Source organism: Vipera ursinii (genome assembly GCF_947247035.1).
Source record: "Vipera ursinii genome assembly, chromosome: 1".
In the NCBI taxonomy this organism is placed as follows: Eukaryota; Metazoa; Chordata; class Lepidosauria; order Squamata; family Viperidae; genus Vipera; species Vipera ursinii.
The window spans coordinates 333,586,996-333,609,062 of NC_139512.1; the positions used below are offsets into that span (position 1 = coordinate 333,586,996).

General features: G+C 38.7%; 1 protein-coding gene across 1 annotated transcript in view; it reads left to right on the plus strand.

The window, feature by feature from the left end:
• Nucleotides 1–22,067, plus strand: part of OTOF (otoferlin) — a gene marked incomplete at both ends in the record, with an annotated part of 162,620 nt that overhangs the window by 69,064 nt on the left and 71,489 nt on the right. The window contains 3 exons of the mRNA XM_083378964.1: nucleotides 1,728–1,909; nucleotides 6,316–6,477; nucleotides 13,990–14,034. Coding sequence (XP_083235090.1) covers nucleotides 1,728–1,909; nucleotides 6,316–6,477; nucleotides 13,990–14,034 — 389 coding nt within the window. The remainder of the gene's footprint in view (nucleotides 1–1,727; nucleotides 1,910–6,315; nucleotides 6,478–13,989; nucleotides 14,035–22,067) is intronic.

Genomic DNA, 22,067 nt, shown 5'->3' on the forward strand with positions numbered 1-22,067 from the left:
AGTGGTACAGCAAGTGCTGATGACTATAACCAAAGAAGGACACTGAATAGCAAAAGAGAGGTGTTGTCACGCTTAGGAAGGCCTAACCCTAATAATAATAATAATAATAATAATAATAATAATAATAATAATAATAATAATAATAATAATAATAAATAAACCTTTATTGTCAAAGTACAACATGTGTACATTGAGATTAGCTGAGCCTCCCCGCCCATGCTCTCTCCCCCCAACACACAGTGACAACAAACCCTCCATCCTACCACACCATGTGAATCAACTACACCACACACACACAAAAATGCCATAAGGTTTGAGCCAACACAGTAGGCATAAAATGTTGACCTTGGAAATATTAATTTTTCTCAGCCTTGGCAATTTTAAGATGCATGGACTTCAGTTCCCAGAAGGCCCCAGCTAGGTTGAGAAGCACCATGTCAACTGTCCCACTTAGTCATCTAGCAAAGAAAGAATCCTAGCCATTTCTTTTGCCAAGTCTATACTTTACTGAAGATTAAATGGTCACAGAAGTAAAGTAAGCTGAATCTGAGGTTTTCCCATGCAAACAACACAAAGGCAAGTTCTGTCTTCCCTCCCCAGTTAACTCCAAATGTCCAATCAGATGCTTATATATTGTTCAGGAAATGGGTGCTCGGTTCCTAGCTCTGCGTATCACAAATGACCTTGGTTGGCTCAGCTGGGCTTCTATCCCCCTCCCCACATTTCTTCACATTCCAATTGTTCCCTCCCCCCACCCCCGCTAATTTCTGGCTGTCATCTCATGAGGCTTGGATAGGTGAGATGCAGCCATGACTCACTACATACAGGCTTCAAGATAATTTTTAGTGTTCTGTTGTAGATTCCTATTTATTCCAAACTGGGTCAAAATTTGCCTCGCAGTTCTCACTTTTGTTCTGAGAAGGAGTCTCTGTTTTTCTTCTTTATTCACAAAGATGTCTAAAGATTTTTTTAAAAAAAAACTTTCTCTTGCTGGTGTTTAGTGATAGAAGCTGCCATTAGTTAGGAGGGTTTTTTTTGTTTTCTATTACTCATCTTCCCATTGGTTTCTAGTCCTCTAATAATTGGCCACATTTACCATTCTGAAAAAGCTCATGGGAGCAATTCCTTCAGGATAACAATTTTTTTTAGATTTAATGAACCTATTGGCAGCCAGAAAGGCTGGAGATTCCTGGAGAAATGCTGATATATAAGGAAAAAAATGATCCCTTGGCCAATTTGCAGATAGAGCAGTGCAAGAACACCATCCATGAGGCTATTGCCAAGTGTCCACATTTTAATCATGGGACCAGGGGATGCTGCCACTGCTGTAAATGTGAAAAACAGTCATAAGTCACTTTCTTCAGTGCCATTGTAACTTCAAATCGTTACTAAAAGAAAGGTTGTAAATTGAGGATTATCTGTATGCTGCTTCGGTCATATAAGTGACTTGCACAATCCAATACAAATCCAATCATAAACGCAACAAAATTAGAATTCAAACAATTGATCAATAACTTCCCCAATGATATAGGGTATCTCTGCTTGTCAAGGAAAACATCCACCTAGTAATACTTTCTGCATTTCAGCCCATGAGGTTCTGCAGGACAGCGATGTTTTGCCTGGTTTTTTGAAATACCATGGGAAATGCCATGCCTGCCCCAGGGGGAAAACCTGTTTGTAAGGGACAGGATCCATAACAGAGAGCCTCTGATTTGTTTTTGTTTCAGACCAGTGTTTCCATTGAGATTCGGTACCAGGCCTTGGATGGCAGTGTTGGGGCGTGGAATGATGATGAATTCTTGGAGAGTCCCAGGATCCATGCAGATGGTGATCCCTATGAAACTGATGTCCTGCTTCCAAGCCACAGACAGTCAAGCAAGACCAGCACTGCAGAGAAAGGCTTCCGGAGGTAAGAAGTCAAACCCACAATGAAAATGCATTTATGGATTCCTCGGTGCTCTCTGAGCTTGGTAGTTTGCTTGCAGACATTTTGTTACCTAGCTGAGTTATGAAATGTCTGCAAGCAAACAACCAAACTCAGGGAGCACCGAGGACTCCACAGTACAACTCTGAGCCAGAGATATTCTGTTCTATTGAAAAATGCACATCCTGGAACTGTGCCCTATATCTGCTAGTCCTGCCAATGGATTTACTAACCTGCTGATTTCAGATTGCCTGTTGAATTCATGGTCACACTAACTGCTCCCCACAGCTGAATCACTGGGGATACAGCATGAAAATATATTGCTTCACCATAGATTCTCCTGCATCTGAATAGCTTAGATGCTGATGTTCCTGGAGTTGGTCTAAGGAAAGTAATTCATCTTGGAATCCTACAAATACTGATCTCAGCAACATGTTCCCTCTTCACAACCTCCTGCAGATCAAGGCTGGTCTGAGCAAGGCTCAGCTAACTGGTATTTAATAAACAAGCAAGCAGTATAATAATAAATTTACTTGTTCCCCAAGCTGCTTATAGATCTCACCTTAATGACTTTCCAGAAACGTTTAAAAACCTGATTATTCTCCCTGGAATAGGATGTCTGATTTATTCTTTGTTATACTGATATACTGTAGATTTCAAGTAGGTTATAGGGATTTCCCAAAGGTGCTTTTTCACAAGGTAACTGGACTTTCTTGTTTTTCTTTGAAGACATTTTGCTTCTTACCCAAGAAGCTTCTTCAGCTCTTGGATCAGAAGCAAAACATCTTCAAAGAAAAGCAAGGAAGTCCAGGTGCCTTATGAAAAAGCACCTTTGGGATAACTATGACCTGGATGACTGAGAATCTCCATAGACATTATGGGATCTTTTTTACATATTTTTTTCTTTTTCTCCTCTTTTTATTATAAATTGCCTTTCTGAGGAGCAGGATGGTCTCAAAACTGAATAAATCAAAGTTGAGTAGAAATTTAATTGTCATTCAGGCAAATTAATTAATCTTTTACTACAAACTGGATCTACACTTATTCAAACAGTCCCATTTTTTTCTGATGAGTCATTCTTAAGTATATAATGACATGCCAGCTATACTTCTTAAATGAATAAGAAATGTAGATGGCATGTGATTATATACTCAAGAATGACCCATCATAGAAAAAGATAGAATTCTTTTGCCAGTCAAAAGCTCAGGAGTCAGTTGTGTACAAGAAGTTCTTGTTTAGTGAGTGCCTCATTTGCTGTTCTATGACCTAAATAAAGATTTGATTGATGAGTGCCTTGTTTAGTGTTTGTAGTTTGTAGTTATAAGATGATGAAAAAGTCACTTTACAACCAATCCCGGCATTTACAACCTTTGTAGTTCTGTAAAGCAAAGGAAAACCAAAGTAAGATTTCACTTAGTAACCGCTTTACTTAACAACTGAACTGATAGTCCAAATTCTGGTCACTAAATGAGTTCTACCTATAGATTATTTAGTCTCTACATGGTGATGCTGCCAATTCTATTTCTTTTTTAATTGATTTCTCTCTTCTTGTGAAGCTATCACTAGAATTTTTTCATGGAAATTTAGAAAGCATGAGAATATTTCCAAAGAAACTTCTAGCCTAATTTTTGTGTCTTAGAGCTTTTAACCTCAATGTTGGAACTGCATTCCTGGAAGAGGCATAGAATTTGAACTTCAGCATCATTTGATTTTGAATTGACCTTTTTGCAATTTTCCCAGGATATCTGTTGGCAGTAGGGGTTTCAATCTGTTCCAAGTTCAAGACAACTGTGCCCAGCCCAAAATATCCTTCTTAGCTTCTTATCCATTCTGTGCACCTCTGGCATATAGCCATGCTGGCCATATGACCCCAGAAATTGTCTTTGGCCAATGCTGGCTCCCTTGACCAAGAAACGGAGATGACCACCATGCCCTAGAATTGGACATGACTGACAGGGAAACCTTTGCTTTTTACCTGGCATAGGTGTTGCCAGTTGCAATTCTTTGGGGTATATTCTGTCCCATCTGTGTTCACTGTTTTGCAAACAGGAGCACTTTGTAGAGCAAAGATCTCTCCTAGGCCAGGCAAAATATAGAAAAAGCCAATTTGTTATATGAAATGGCTTTGAAATGTCTAATTGGAGTTGTAAATCAACTGCCCAGATCAATGTGTAACGATTTTGTTGCCGGGAAGAAACACAATGCTTGATGTTAACAAGCAGAATGCACCTCCCTCTCTCCCTCTCTCCCTCTCTCCCTCTCTCTCTCTCTCTCTCTCTCTCTCTCTCTCTCTCTCTCTCTCTCTCTCTCTCTCTCTCTCTCTCTCTCTCGTGTGTGTGTGTGTGTGTGTGTGTGTGTGTGTGTGTGTGTGTGTTGACAGGCTCATTTAGGAGTTCAAAATATATGTTTGATTCCTTCCAAACCCTGACAAGAAAAAACTGGGAGCAGTTATTCAGAAGAAAAGGCAGCACCTATCAGGTCAAACTTTACTAAGCCACCTAAAGGAAATTACAGAGTAACTGGGCAATTTTAAATGTAAGAGAAGGCATACAATAAATAGCTGAGAAGGTAATCACACAGTGCTTGGAAACCATTTCTCAGAATGATCTGTCAGATAACTGGCATCAGCATGAATTTGCTCCATCTATGGCTGTTTTCTAGTTATTTGGGTGACATTTACCACATGCCAATAGACTATTAATTTTGATTAGCTGCCAAGACATAATGGTCAGGCAGCATGAGAAATCAACTGTCATTCCTACAGCCAAAAATGCTCATAAAAATCCTAGAGACTGTCAGAAGTTACAAGCCCAGGGAGAAGATTAAACAAATATGTGATTTTAGGCCCCTAGCTCAACTGGTAGAAAATGGTTCTTATGTATCCGTTTGTAACCATTTTTTTTTAAAAAAAAAGCCTTTTGATTGCAGAGAAATGAGTCTCAGCTTTATGTAATTATAAAGCATTTCACTGATAGAAATTGGGTTGACCTAGAGGTTAAGCTTGACTGGTAAAAAAAATAAACATCCAAATGAAATTTCAAAATTGGACAGTTGTGCTTTTTGTATCATTCAAAGGAACAAGTTTATTGTTGTTGTTGTTTTTAAAAAGTAATGATGTTCCAAACTCCAAAATGTAGGATATGATTTTTAAGGCCAGCTTGAACAAAATAACATTTTCTAACAGATTCTGAGTGAAAAATGCTTTTTTTAGGAAAATGAAGGAAGAGTCCACTAATGTAATTTTGCTTGTTTTTCAACAAATCACCTTTTAGGGAAAGGCTGTACTTTCAAAGCTCATAACTTCTATCGCACCTTCAGTTTTTACAGTTTTTGAATCTATGAAACAAGATATACAGAACCCCCTACACCACTAATACAGACCTTTGTCCTGAAAAGCACTGTTGTTTGAGACAATAAATGAAACACACCAGCCATCCTCCAAATAATCTCCTGACATTGTTTCAAACATATGCATTTCTTGACAATCCAACATTGGAAGATTTCCTCCCCATCCCCTCCCTCTGAGTGTGCATGCACACTGACATTTTTCCCCCACTGTTTTTCATCCCTTATCCATTGAGTGAAAAGTCAGTTTTGGCAAGCTGCATTAAGGGTTTCTCCAGAAGTAAGCTATTGATTGTGCAGCTGTAGCAAATTAGTTTTGAAGTTGATGCCCTCTAGCGTCCATGTAGCATAAAACAAAGGACCAATCTCTGCAGGAAAGTGCTGTAAATTGTATGCCAACCTAGCAGTTCGAAAGCACGTAAAAATGCAAGTAGAAAAATAGGGACCGCTACAGTGGAAAGGTAACAGTGTTCTGTGCGCCTTTGGTGTCTAGTCATGCCGGCCACATGACCACGGGAGACGTCCTCGGACAAGCGCTGGCTCTTCGGCTTTGAAACGGAGATGAGCACCGGCCCCTAGAGTTGGAAACGACTAGCACGCATGTGCGGGGGAACCTTTACCTTTACCTTAATAAAAATGGTAACAAGATGAACTCACTGAATAGGAAAGTCTTAAGCATCCCATTCATCTGTGTAGGTGTGCATGTTAGTGTACATATACTAACATACACTAACATTCATACACTAACATTCATGCAGTATTTTGCAGCACAAAGTAGAAATGCATCTGAGTGCTGTATTGATGAGACATTAATTATAGCTTGTTCAGATGGGGTACTTAATGTATCAGTGATACACCATTAACTTACACTGTGCCTTCTCACCCATAACCCTTCCATGGGGAATTTGCCCAGCCGTGCTATTTATCTATCCAATTCTTTTATCATTTATCCTAGAATTGCTGTTCCTGCTCTCAGCATCAAACTTGGGTGCCTAAAAAAACCCATAATATACAAACAGTTCTTGTATTGACCCTCATTATTCTAGGCAAGAAGATGATGAAATGTATTACCATAGTGATGATGAACTGCTGGGTGAGGGAGATACCATCAGCCAAGGGTCTTTGAATGCCAGGTATGAAGCTCAGCTATGCCTGGTAGTGACTCAAGTGTGGGGTGTTGTGCTGAAGAAAGATTTCTTTCAGGCAAGGTGTGTGTTTTTTTCTACAAGGAAACTGCAGTAATCCTGCATCATTTGCACCCACACAACATGCTGGACCTGATTATTGATTTAATCCATTCTCCGGATTTTTATTTTGTAAACCTAACCAGGGAATTCTCATAAATTCTCCTACTTGTTGAAACGATCCCAACTTGCTTTGTTCTGTATTGTGTTTTAATTGCTTATTATATTGTGAAATGCCCAGAATCATTTTGAACTGGAGCAACACCTAAATTGAAATCAATCAGTCTCTGGCACACAAAAAAAGCAACTTGTAGTACGGCACCAGTTGTTTTTTTCCTGCATGGCTGATTATTTATGAGAACGTGGCATGACTGCAGAAATTCCTGGTGTTCTTTTGCTGAGTTTTGTGTAAACCTTTCCAAAGAGCATGCCCAATGCAATTCAGTGTGCTGTTGTGGTAAGTAGATGTGGTGGCATGTAATCTGGATTTCCAGAAGGGAGAGATTGCATTCCAGAGAAGCAAAAAACAGAGAGGTTTAGAGGAAAAGAATCAGATCAGCTCCTCCCTAGGAGTTCTCAAAGTATATGTTTAGTAGTGTAAGTAGTTTGCAAGATTTCTGTCTATGGAGGAGGAACAATATAGGAAACTACTTAGATTAGAAGAACCTCAGTGTGTCTTTTCTTGGCTTTTGGAGCCTGACAGTAGGTAAGGCTCACTCTGCTACCTGTTGATGATAGAGATTAGGTAGGTAACTAGTAGGTAGTAATCCACTAGGAAAGAATGATGGTAGATTTTATGTTGGCCAATAAAGGAGCACAGGTTTGGGGTGGGGTGAGTTACATGCAAACCAGAACAACATTCGTGCAAGAAGTGAACTGTTCAGTTGGGCCCAGACTCAAGAGAAGTTCTACCAGACACATAATGGTAAGCCTAAGGGCAACAAAGTCTAAACTGGGAAATGAGATAGGGGACTCCATTCATTCATTGGAGATAACACAGGAAATAAACTTACAGAAGCTAAACAAAATATAAAGAAAAACACTAATTATATCCCTTCCAAACAAAACATTACATTCCCAGCTTTTGTTTAACCTTTTGCAGATGATGTTTATTTGTTTCTGGAGTCAAGACAAATGTCTACATACAATTCTGATTTAAGAACAGACAACCTCACCCTTAGGGTCTCTTTCTCATCATTCTCCCATGATGGAATTGTTGTTTGTGTACTAGAGAGCTGATCCAGAAAGGGCAGACTGAATCAACTCCTATTCCCCTTGTGGATGACTGTGGACAGAGTTCCTTGAAACTATGTAAATTCTTAAGGATGCCTCCTCCCATCTCATGTCATTCTTTCTCACCAAATAAACAAGGCTAAAAAGAATTCTGATAGGGTTTTTTTATGGAAGTTGGCTATCTTAAGGTCAGGGATGGAATGAATCGAAGGGAGAAACAATAAGAGAGCAAAATTGCACAGATGCCAGGTTTCACTCAAAGGTGGATGGATACAATGCTTCCTAGCTATGAGAATTGTTTTAGAATTCTTCCGAGTTCCAAATGGGAATTGAGCACATGCCAGGCATGTACTGCAGAATTACTGTATTCCCATAATATGCTTAAACAGATCTATTTCAATCTGGTGGCTGCATTTGTGCAACTTCTGACAAGCAAAGTCAATGGGGGAAGCCCAATTTGGTTATTAACCATGTGATTCACTTAACAACTGCAGTGATTCATGTAACAACCTTGGGAAAAGAAAGTCATAAACCCCATAAACTCAGACTAATGTCAGAATAACATAAGTAATAGTTAAAAGGTAAATGGGTAGCAAATAACATGTATAATTATAGCTTAACTAAATGATTTAAAGAAATCTCAAATCCACCAGCATCACAGACTCATCAAGAAAAATCAGAGTAAATTGGTTTTTACTAGGGTGGGAACCAACTGTGACCAGGTCCCATATTAAATTGGATTGCTTTAGACTGAGATTGATTACTGGGATTCATTAAATAACAAATAGGTGAGAATAGGTGAAACATTCTGAGCCACAATAATCCACCAAAGTTATTATTGACTTATTATTATTAAGTACATGGTGTGAATGCATCTGCTAATTCTTTAACTGATCTGATTAATTGTGTTAATCATGTTTGCAACTTCACAAGACAAAGCCCAGCAAACTAACCTGGGCTGAACAGGCACCCACAAGAAGCTTTCTGCATGCAAAGAATGGTGAAAAATGCTTGCTTTCAAACACCTAAGCACAATAATGGTCATTTTTCTAGACTGGAACTATGCTATTTTCTCCAAAGAATCCTAGAAGTAATATATTTCTTGGGCTAAATTATTTCATAATGTGAAAAATTATTATTTTTCACATCCCCCAGCCTGAGTGCTGCCTGCCTATGGAAAAATAATGTATCAAGGGAAGGATTTTATCATGGAATATAGAAATTCATTCAAATCTTCCAATTATTTTCTGTTCTTGTTTAGTGTACAGGATGGTTTATCTGTTGTGCAAAGGTGCTTTTTCAAGAGACAACGGGGCTTTTTAAAGAAGCTTCTTGGATGAGAAGCAAAACGTCTTCAAAGAAAACCAAGAAAGTCCAGTTGCCTCTTGAAATAACACCTTTGGGACAACCATGACCTGGATGACTGAGAATCTCTACAGACACTTTCGGTTGTGCACTATTCAGACAACATGCTTGACCACACCTGTAATACTGCATCCAGTTTTGGTCACCACGATGTAAAAAAGATGTCGAGACTCTAGAAAGGGTACAGAGAAGAGCAACCGAGATGATTAGGGGGCTGGAGGCTAAAACATATAGGGAACGGTTGCTGGAATTGGGTATGTGTAGTTTAACAAAGAGAAGGGTGAGGGGTGACATGATAGCAGTGTTCCAATATCTCAGGGGCTGCCACAAAGAAGAGGGAGTCAAGCTATTCTCCAAAGCGCCCGAAGGCAGGACAAGAAGTAACGGATGGAAACTAGTCAAGGAGAGAAGCAACCTAGAACTAAGGAGAAACTTCCTGACAGTTAGAACAATTAACCAGTGGAACAACCTGCCTCCAGAGGTGGTGAATGCTCCAACACTGGAGGTTTTTAAGAAGAGACTGGACAGCCATTTGCCTGAAATGGTATAGGGTTTCCTGCCTGAGCAGGGGGTTGGACTAGATGACCTCCAAGGTCCCTTCCAACTTTATATTATTATTATTATTATTATTATTATTATTATTATTATTATTATTATTATTATTATTATTATTACCATATCAGTTATAAAAATCTCCCATCCCACTTGCTTAGCCCTATTTTGCCATTATAATGAGTCCAATGACAGAGACTGTTCCTAATGTTTTAAAGTGGAAGAAATTAAGAAAAGCTACTGGTGGATTTCCCCAGCTTCATTTCTTTTTTTAATCTCCTTCCATCATGTCCTGGAGATGAGACCAAAGCAACCTCATTAGAATACGATATACAGAAATTGTTACTGGACAATGGTCATGATCATGGTCATGATGTGAGCAAGGGGAATGAGAATCAGCCCTTAGTGGGTGCTATAAATTTATCCCTTTTGGCTAGCCTATTGTTTACAAAACTGTGTGAAGCCATATAATATTTCAAGATGAACACAGAGCATAAATGCAGCCAAAATACGGTGGGCCTTTTACATGTTTAATGGCAGCATGTTTGTGTGATGATCCATCTGTCTCAATATGGCTCTTTTTTGTATGTAAGCAATTAAATATTTTCTCTTTTTAACCAAATGAGCAGTTTGTTCTAATTGCATGTATTCTGTATTCACGTATATAAATGGAATAGCTTGGATGAAGATGCAGAAGATTGTGAAGGGTAAATATGGTGTGTGCAGCAATGCATGAAATTTGAAACAAAGGACAACTATTTATATTTTCTTGACTGTTTATGAAGCAGCTCCCATTAATAGAAGTTCAACACTGTACATTTTTCTAATTTTTATCTTCTTGAAAGAACACCATCAGAAATAAAACAAACAAATCTGTTTTACAGATAGTTATAAAATACAAAATAAATATTGGATTGCATCTTGCATAACAACTCGGCTCTTCTCCTATTCCAGTTTTGGAAATAAGATGTAGGTATCATCACTACCATCCATCTATAGCAGGGGTGTCAAACTGCCAGCCTGCGGGCCAGATGCATCATCTGGAAGCCACGCCCACTCCATTGCCAGCAATGGCAAAACTCTCCCGATACGTTGTGCGATGTCGCATGACGTTCCGAGTTTGACATGTCTGATCTATAGCCTTATTTTAATATATTTCTGTTTTAAAGTTGTTCAAGCTGATGGTCATTAGTGTTTTAATTATGGAGTTTATGAAGAATAATTTCCTTTTTCACCTGTTCAAAAATCTCACACTATTTGGATATTTTGAGTGATCCCTGGTAATAATTTTATAACCATAAAATTAAATAATATATACCAGACAGTAAGAGGAAAAATGAGCCCAACTTCCAGTATTTTATCAGAAATTTTTTATGGAGAAAATTATTGGAATTTAGGGGAGAGAGGGTTATAATATAAATAATAGATTTAATAAATTTCATATTGAAACCTAAGTGGAATCAGACACCATGCAGAATCTTTCAATGTATGTTTCCCTGTCTATAAGTACCATGGTCCCAGATCTGGATTTTCAGCTTGTTAAAATATTGTGGTTCTGTATAATAGCTTATTTAATAAAGAATATTAAATATAAATATCCCTTCACATTTTAATAGGCCTGTAAAACCATTTGAGACTTTACAAGGGGGGTTGCATTTTACTGTAGTTACTAATAAAGGTTATCCTTCAGTAGCCCAAATAATCCATTATCCTCTTTGATGATATACCTTGGTAGTATTTAATATTTAAAATTAAAGAAAATATGAACGTCTTTCTGAAAACATGCACATTTTATCGATAAACCCCAAAGGAGGTAAGGATTTGCTGAACTTTCCTTTTATTAATCTTCTTTCAGGAGAAACCTGGGTTGTCATGGGCACAGTTGTGCAGGAAAATCCCCTAACAGCCTGTATGTTCAAATTGGCCTCCTTGTATTTAAGCGTGCTTGACATAGGGTTAGGCCTGCAACTGGGCCAGCTTCTCTTAAATATTAATATTTTGAGATAAACTTTGTTGCCTGACCCCCAATATTCCATTCTTTGCTTATCATGGCTGGCCTCTTTTATGTTTTAGGACAATAAAAATGTCAGCAGCAGCACATAATACCTGATCTATGTTTATTTTTTAAAAAATTGATAGGTAGGATATGGCTCTGGAACATAAAACAATCTGACCCAACTGAATTATGCATGTTTGCTTTCCTTGGGCAAGTTTTTAATGCAGCCATCACTTGGCACACATTTGGTGCTTGCCAATCTCTTATCTTCTAGAGCTCTGTCTATGGTGCTGAATTTAATCAGGGATGCCCCATAGGAAGCATATTAGAGGATAAGCAGAAGACACACAAAATAGCCCTTGGCTTACAAGATTTCCTTTCCCAAGGCTTGAGAAATATACTTTTGTTGTTATTGCATGGCTTCTGTATTCGAGATGGCTGCTTTCAGTTTAATACCAATTTTTAATGTATTTCCTTTTCTGTGTACTTCTATTTGTGCATGCATGATGTTTATACTGTGGAATGGTTTGATAAAAATAAAATTATATGTGAAAATCTGCCTATATAGAATCATGAATATGAAGAAGTTAGCTTATTGCACCCCTATCATTTGCCTAGTTAAAATCACTTTGCAACAGAAAAAAAACAGGAATCTGCCATCTTTCTCCTATAATTCAAAATAAAAACAAACACAAAACAAAAACAAACATAAAAACAGAGTACATAAGGAAATCTGCATAGATCTCTCCTCCAAATGATCATTCATGACTCTCTCAGAACCATATGGGTAACCTTGCAAAAGCAATAAAAGACTGTGATTCTGAAAAGCTTCTTATGTGTTCAGAAGGTGATGATTTATCCTTCAAGACCTTATTTTAGAGGCCAGCTTTAGGCCTCTTTGAGGATTGCCACATGGGTCCTCTCCATTGGGCAAGAGGTTGACTGGAATAGCCCCCCACCTTAGTTCACACTGTTGAGGTATCCATCAAGTGTTCCTGCTATAAAATTCATGCAGGAAGATGTAACCCTGAATCGCCAAGCAATTGGTTCCTGGTAGGTAGAAAATAATCTGTTGCAAATTAGTACTCAACTCTCTTGACTTTGATGTTTTTCCCTGGCTTTCTTCTCTGGTGCAACAGTGATGACCACAAAAACTCCAGGTACATGTTGGATCTTCAGCTGCAATTCCTTTCCTTTTTTTAGTGTGTGCATTCTGTGTGTTTGTGTCTGTGTGTGCCTGCTTGTGTACTTCTTCTCTGCTCCTCCTCTAATGAGATCTAAAATCAAACAGGCATTGGAAACCTTTCTGTTTTCCTTCCCAGCCAAAGGTATATTGAGGTCTACTCTCATTTTCAGCAGCAAACTGAAATATAAAGAGCCTTGGTGGAGCAGTGGGCTAATGCCTCCTTAAGTAACACCAGCTGCCTGCAATTAGTGCAGGTTCGAGTCTCACCAGGCTCAAGGTTGACTCAGCCTTCCATCCTTCCGAGGTAGGTAAAATGAGGACCCAGATTGTTGGGGGCAATTAAGCTGACTTTGTAATAATGCCACTTGGTGTGTGTGTGAAAGCCCTAATAAGCAGGCATATACATAGAATGAAGGCTACTGCTAAGCTTGTAAGCCGCCCTGAGTCTTCGGAGAAGGGCGGGATACAAATGGAATTAAAATATAAATAAATAAATAAATAAATAAATAAATATGTGAATGACTCCATTGTTGGCTATCTGAATTTCATTTCAGTTATGAAATTCTAACTATTTTAAGGCCGGGAAAGACTATTTCTCTTCTCCATTGCAACCTTGGATATCAGAAAGTAGAAGATAACCTGTTCTATATGATTTGCATGATAGAGATGAAACAAACTGTGGCTAGGGCTGGAGCCAAAGTGGATTGGGCTACCCATTCTTTCTATGACATTCCAATTTTCTACCCAGAAATGTTCTTTTCCATTGACACGTAGTTTCTGATATGCAAGGTTGCAAGGAAGGAGAAAAATAGTTCTTGTTAAAGGCCTGAGCAAATGTCTTCCAAAGGATGTTGAAAATAGATTGCTGTAACATTGCAAGTGGCTGTCCCAGATGAAATGTTTCTAATCCTAATCTTAATCCTATTTTTTATATCTGTCAGATATAAATATTTCTCCACATTTTTAAAAAAAACTTTTAAAAAATACCTCTCCTACAAAAGTTTTTATTTCTCTTTCTATCACTTGTGTGTGCATTTGCAGTGCTTTTCCAAGAAAAATGTTTTTGCAGTGTAATAGAAGGGAGTTGGGTTATAAGTCTTCGTTTTCAAAAATTTCATACAGGAAGGGGTTTTTTTCCTTGTTTCATTCAAGCAAATTATTTCTTAATCACTTGATTGTTTCTGAATCATATTTTTACTTTCAGAGATAAAATTAAGGGAAAAGAGAAAAAACATCATTTGCCATTCAGGTAGCTTAATACTTTTTATTCTTTTCTTTTAATAATTCCCAGTTTAAATATCTAATCCTCAGCCAAAATGCAATAGTTTCATAATGATTTCTAGATAGACTGAGGATTTCATTTTTCAGGCTGATTAATGTCAGTGAGTGAGTGTGATAGAAGAAAAGCCAAGCCCTTGGAATCAACCACACCAGGAAATATGTACAGGCTTAGACCAATTAGAAGCCTGTTATTGGCTTCTGGGCTTTGCACTTAGCTCAAGACCCATCCCTATTTGGGACACTTTGTTTACTATGGGACAATGTGAATGTACTGTTAATGCTCAACAAGGTGGTGCTGATAATGCTGGTGGTGATGGTGGTGGTGTACATCTTGAGTTGGGTTGTGCAAAGTGTTTTTAATTTACAAAATTTCAGTCTCAGGATGATCCTTTTCAAATATAAAATAGATTACACTGACCTTAGTGGCAATATTATGACTCTGTTCGCACCATTCTGGGCATATTCTAGGCTTGTGAGATAGCTCTGTTGTGAGTTCAAAACAAATCCTTGGAACATTGTCAAAAGAGTTGGTAATTTTTAAAAGTTGTGTTGTGTTTAAGATTACAATTGGCCAACAATTTTAGAGATACTCATAAAGAACCATATCAAACTGTGACGGAATGCATGTCCTTGTTATCTAACGTTGAACACCACCATTTATAATTCCTGCCCAATGTTTGAATAACTCATTACTCTGGCATGATTAATATTGTTACTAAATTCCTAGAATCTCCATAGGACTTGCTGTCTCCCCCAGTTCGTGGGTCTGTGAGCTTTCCCCCAAATTTTCAAGAACTGCAACTCCATTTGATGGATAACGAACTACCTCATTTTTTTCCTTCAACCTTCACATTCTCTAGAGAAAATTCTATACTTGGACAAAATAAAAAAGTAACGCATATTTTGTGGGTTATCCTCATCAAATTCAAAAATCACTACCATAATTTTAAAATGAAAGGAACAGAAGATTCAGAGATAACCCAGTGTAGCAATCATCATATGATTAGAATCCCTCTCCAGAATTCATTATTATGCCATCTAGACCAGAATTCATCTTTCATTATCATTTTTGCTATGGAGGCTTCTGTGCTTTGTAGTATCACAGATTACTGAAGCAAGATCCTCTGGGCTCAATGATATCTATTTCTAGGGAAGTAGATAAAAATGAAAACTGCAACTTCTCATATCGTTTTCCGAAGCGTAGCAAGAAAATTTACATTATGGCCATTATCACCTCAGCATAATCTTTGGAGAGACTATTAGGGCTTTCAGAGCTGAGTTGCAGAAACAGACATGGCCAAAATCTGGAAGCAATGGGACATCCCCAAATCCTCTGTCTTTTCCATGATCTACACAGTCACCAGGATTTTGTAATTCATATCCTGTAGGCTTAGATAAGATTTTGGGGTTACAATATATAATCATTCTTTTTCCTCAGCTTTATCTCCTTCACATTGGGAGAATAATATGTACATTCCTGAAGAAAGAAAAATAGGATTTAAATCTATATAGCTTGTGGCTGTTCTTTTGTTACCCCCCGTTGATAGGGCTCGCAACTTGGGCGTCCTCCTGGATTCACGGCTCAATTTTGAAGACCACATAGGAGCCGTGACCAGGGGGGCTTTTGCACAGGTTCGCCTGGTGCGCCAGTTGCGTCCCTATCTGGACCAAGATGCCCTACGCACAGTTACTCATGCGCTCGTGACCTCCCGTTTGGACTACTGTAACGCTCTCTACATGGGGCTGCCCTTGAAGACCACTCGGAGGCTTCAACTGGTGCAGAATGCGGCCGCGCGAGTTGTTATGGGGGTTTCCCGATACTCCCATGTAACACCTCTACTCCGCGAGCTGCATTGGCTTCCGGTTGCCCTCCGGGTGAAATTCAAGGTGCTGGTTATTACCTATAAAGCCCTACATGGCCTGGGTCCGGGCTATTTGAGGGAACACCTGCTGCCGGCATCAAACGCCCTTCGCCCAGTGCGCTCCCACAGGGAGGGTCTGCTCAGGGTGCCGCCGGTGAGAGATTGCCGGCGGGTGACACCCAGGGATAGGGCCTTCTCGGTGGGAGCGCCTGCCCTCTGGAACCAGCTGCCGGTGGAGCTGAGGACTGCCCCCGACCTCCGATCTTTCCGCCGGGGCCTGAAGACCTGGCTCTTTGAGCTCTCAGGCCCAGGCTGAGGAGAAATTTTTAATTGGGGTTTTAAGTATACAGGGTTAATTTAATATTTTTTAATTTGGTTTTTTAACTTTTATATGGTGGATTTTTAACTCCCTGTAAACCGCCCTGAGTCCTCAGGGAATAGGGCGGTATATAAATGTAACTAATAAATAAATAAATAAATATTATCCTATGAAAAATCCTCCTAGTTTCTTATTAACTTTTTGTTTAAATTTTGTCTTTTTGCTTCCTGCCTGGCTCTGCTCACCCATTTCAGCAAGACCAAGGATAAAAAGTAGGTTTCGATATCATAATCTCTGCCTCTCTTTCATCTAAATTCTGTTCTGCAGCTTCTTCTGTCATTAGTTAATAGTCAGAAATTGGAACAGCATCTTGCAATAAAATGCTGTTACCTTCATCACTATCAGCACAATAGGGGGTTTAGTAGATGAGAGCTCATTTGCCATATTTTTCAGAACAGAGAGGCATAACCAAGGTGAGAGGCTGATATATATCCAGTATGCTTCATTTCATTTATTCCTTATTTATTAATCAAATTTATATAGCCACCAATCTCATCAAAGGTAACTCTTGGCAGTGAACAAAAATCAATAAAAACAATAAAAAGAAAAATGTGCAATGTTAAAAAAAACCTTATTAATATATAACATAAAATAGCAATAGCACTTAGACTTATATACTGCTTCACAGTGCTTTACAGCCCTCTCTAAGTGGTTTACAGAGTCATCATATTGCCCCCAACAATCCGGGTCCTCATTTTACCAAGCTTGGAAGGATGGAAGGCTGAGTCAACCTGGAGCTGGTGAGAAGCGAACTGCCGAACTGCAAAAATAGCAAAAATACAAATGATCACCTGGGAGCCCCAGATCTGACAACAAAGCCAAGAGCCGAGGGCTTTTTGGAATAGTGATACCATGTTTCATTTGCATAATAAACTTTCATATTTATAGGACACAATAAAAAGATAAGGTATGCTTTGAAGATCATTTAGCTCCCCTTGTTTGGACACAATGAATGTGTGAGCTCTGGATTGAAATTACGCAAGTGTGATTGATCCCACTAACTGACCAAGTCACAAAAAGTACCACTTTGATTTCCAAGTCCACTCTCCTCTTAAATTTCTGTTGTTTGATTTAATTTGGTCCAATTGGCAAAATTATAAATCAATCAATCAGGCTAGAGCTTGGAAGGGATCTTGGAGGATTTCTAGTCCAACCCTCTGCTCAAGCAGGAGACCCTATATCATTTCAGACAGATGGCTGTCCAGTCTTTTCTTAAAAACCTCTAGTGATGAAGCACCACAATGTCTGAAGGCAAGCTGTTCCACTGGTTAATTGTCCTCACTGTCAGGAAGTTTCTCCTTAATTCCAGGTTGCTTCTCTCCTCGATTAGATTTCATCCATTGTTTCTTGTCTTGCCTACTGGTACTTAGGAAAATAAATTGTCCCCCTCTTCTTGGCAGCCTCTCAAATACTGGAATACTGCTATCATGTCCCCCTTTCTTTTTTTGTCTAGACTGGCCATACCCAATTCCTGCAACCGTTCTTCATATGTTATATTTATCTGACTCTCTATTCAACTTGTGCAATTACCCCTACCTGTCTGTCTATCTACATAGCTACCTGTCTACCAACCTATCTAATTTATATATGGACACATTTTATAACAAATGGATACTGGTGTTTTTTTTTAACTTTGCACAATACAGTAGCAGAGTCAGTTTCAACTGATGGACTTGTTGAATACCGGATCCTTCCAAATGCCTTTCCATTCCCAGTAATACCACGCTAGATCAAATGGCTCTTTTCCTAACATTTGACCTAGGAGGTCAATGTAGGACAATGTGATTATAGCAATGGTGATAATATTTACATACCTCCCCAAAGAGCAGTTTACAAATGTCATCATATTGCCCCCAACATTCTGGGTCATTTTACTAACCTTGGGAGGATGTAAGGCTGAATCAACTTTGAACCGATGGAATTGAACTCTAGGCTGTGGCAGAGTTTGCCTGCAATACTGCATTCTAACCACTGTGCCATCATGGCTCCTTGACTGCTCCTTTTTAATCATGATTAATTTTTCCCAGGCAAAAACCCCTTGTATACAAAGGAAGGGCCATGTGTGTCTATAAGTTTAATATGGATAGGCAACAGGTGGTAAACATTTTCTATTCTCAAGGTCACCATAAGGCAGGCCTTCTACACCCAAAGAAAGTTCAAGATAGAATATTTTTCCATCTAACCTTGCACTGTTCATTCTAACTGGCAATCGCTTTCCAGGGACAAGATCTTTCCAACCACTTTAATCTTCACTGAACTTGAGGATTTTGTTCCACTCCAAGTAGTGGCTGATTCACAAACTACCCAGAAGTGAATGAGTTATTTAGCTTAGAAACCCATGAACCAGCCCTAAGATTTAATCTCTCCCTCATCTCTGACCACAAGATAGATGACCTTTATATGACAATTTCTTCATTTCAAAATGTTTCTTGATGTTAAAAAGGCAGATTTAACTGTGAATGATTCATTTCCAAGCCATAATCAGACCCATCTGGAATTCAGGTAGAAGCCACAGTTGCCAGCCTTGTGGCTCTTTTTTCACCAAGCATAAATCCTGAGCTAAGATTAGATTTTTTAACAAAAATTTAGTATGTACATTCTAAACATCCATTTAGGAATAATGGAGCAATCTGATAAAAGCCCAGAGACCTAAAAAGCAATGGCTCCCAAACTAAGTTACTAAATCATGGAAACCTCTTCTAAGGCTATGATTTTGGACCCTGTGAGGAGAAAATAAAACGTTGCTGGGAATCTGGAATGGCTGCTATTCAACCTTTGCCAAGCTGTCTCAGGTGTTCTCATCCAATATTCATGAAGGGGATGGTATCAATTCTCCGCTAACACAGCTGGCTTCCTAACTACGCCATTCCTTTCCCCTCCGTGCTGTTATTTTTTGGTGATGTCCGAAAATGGAGGGCAACTGGGCCTGAGTTTAATGACGCAATTGTCCCAAAATGGTGTAGGAGCAGGAAATGTATCAGGAACTCTTTTCTCTGTCTCAGTAACTTCCTGCCCCAAAGTCACCTTTCAAACTTTTGTCAGTGTAATTGTGAGATACTGGTAAAGAGGTCTGATTCTGCCTTACCTGGAACAGGTAAGTAGTTGCTTTGATTTCATAATCTCTGAAAGGTTTGTAGGAGTATTTCTGCTATGAATGCGTTGAAGAGTATCTATTGGCATACAGTATTTGAGATGTCACTCTAGAACAAGCATCATAAGCAAGCATATTTGCATGGGGGAATTGCATTTTATATTATTAGAAACTGGGTGGGATACAAAGAGTATTTAAAGAGAATGATCTCCTTGACATTAGTTGATCCTGCCTGCTGTTCCAAAGAATATTACATTCTATTCCAAAATCTGTGATGCTGGATATATACTTTATCTTCAATAAAGCCCACTCATTCTGGAAAAAAATGAGTCTGATGGGCTTTTAGCTGGTATACCCTCTGATGCACAGTGTGGCTGTTTTGCCCTCATTTTTCATTCTCCCTGTGTGTAGAAGACAATGCCTGGGTGACATGTAATACAGGAGTTTTCTGAGTTTAGTTTGCATCTTTGTGACTAATTGTTGTCTGTCTATTAGCTATCACCTTCTCCATTTAGCTGATGGGAACTGAATAAGAGGACCTTCCCAGTGTGTGTACATACAGTATGTAAGAGAGGAGTTTCACTATTGCTTTTAATAGAAGTTGTCTGATAATCCTGAGATTCAAAATATCTGACTCAGGTAACAATCTTCTTTCCACCAACTGCTTTGCCTCTGGAGTCCTATCATACCTTCCATCTCCTTGTTGCTCACCCAACTGCATCCCCCCCCCTGCCACTGGCCCATCACTTCCATTGCATTCAGCCAGATGGTCCCCTTTCGTGGTTTTCTATTTCAAAGGAATATTAATGCTTAATTAATTGGTATTTCATATGCACCAGCTGGCTGCCTTAGGACAGCTCTTGAAAATTTTTAAATATACTACAGTAACAGAATCCCTGAAAACCAGTCATATCCTCCCTCTTATCCCTTATGTTAAGTTTTAGAAGACATACTTGATGTCACTTTTTTTCTATGAAACCTTGGGTTTAATTCCAGATGGCACATTTCCTTATGAAAAGCCTATTAGGTTTACTAAGTTTTCTTCCAGACATGAAGCTACGAGGAGATCCAAGTCTAAATATCAGAAATTCATTTTGTTTTCACATTTCACAGTGCCCTTGCTTTTCTCTCCCCTCTCTTCTTTACTATTCTGCTTTCCAGAGTCTAAAATCTTGCAGGGAGAGCCCAGCCCTCTTTGTCAGTTGTAAAATGACATGTATATGGGTCCCACTGCATAAAAAATAATGCACTCGGTATTATTTGGGATACTCAAGGGATACTGTACACAGAACAGTGACTTCAGGACAAACAGAACAGGTTCATTGGGGTGTGTAATTTATTTCATTGGCATTTGGATATCTGTTTTGTTTGTTTAGTTTTTCTGACATTTTAGGCAGATTAAACCTACCCAAAGGCTTTGTCAAGTGAATTGCTTAATTACCTTCAGAAATGGGCACTTTTTGGTGCATGGTTATGGAAGGTTGTTGGAGCTGCAACAATAACAACAAAAATAACAATGAAAGAAAGGGAAAGGTGGAGTTAAATGCACCTGAAGACTGCCCATACTTCCGACAGTATAAGGAAAGCAAGAGTAGGAAATCAGTCAGTCAAATCCCCTGCATAATTGCAGCAATCTACTACTATAGCATCACCAACAAATTCAGCCTCTGACTGAACAGTCTAAAAAAGGGGAAGGCAGTCTGTTCCATAGCTAAACAATTCTTACTGTTATACTTTTAGATTGTTTGTAATTATGTTATAGGCAGGTTAAAGTGTATTATGTATTTGGTTATTTATATAGTTGGTTAATGTCAGTTAGATTATGATTATTATATATTTGTAACCCTGTAATCAGCTTTGGGAAATGGGGGAGGGGGAGGGGGGTTTAGGGGTGGGTTGGGGATGGGATAATATTGTAACTTTTCAATAAAAAAAAATCTTACTGTTAAGATTTTTTTTTCAAATATCCAACAAAAATCTACTTCCCTGTAATTTAAAACCATTGTTCCATGTCTACCTTTTTTCCCAGCAAGGTTGCCATGGATTATGTGGGCTATGGCCAACATAGAAGAGAGCATACTGGGGAAGCCTCACTTAAAATAATTATCAAACAAAACCTTCCTTCCTTCCTTCCTTCCTTCCTTCCTTCCTTCCTTCCTTCCTTCCTTCCTTCCTTCCTTCCTTCTTTCCTTCCCCAGTCAATTCCATAGCTTTCCTAATTTGGCTGACAACTAGAATTGTCTGTTTTCCAAAAGCATTAGCCCTGTTTTCCATCCCCAGAATTAATGTTGTTTATGTTTATGTTTATTGGACTTATATACTGCCCTTCTCCCGTAGGACTCAGGGCGGTTCACAAGGTATTTAAAATAACAATACAAATTACAAAAGTTAAGAACAATTAAAATAATTAAATTTAGTCCTTGAATAAAATATAAAACATAAAACCCCTGTTAAACTCCCCAGCTAAAACATCTATTACTTTGAGGGGGGGCATTTTTGGAGTTTGTAAGAGTTAAAGAACAAACCAAGTACCTTATGCCTTAAAATCTCCTCAAATCATCCTCAAATAAATTTGAATCTTGGCCTCCCCCCATCTTTGGAATATGATAACTGACATCAAAGAAAGTGTGCTGAGTGATCTTCAGCCCAACAGAAGATTGAAGTAGAAG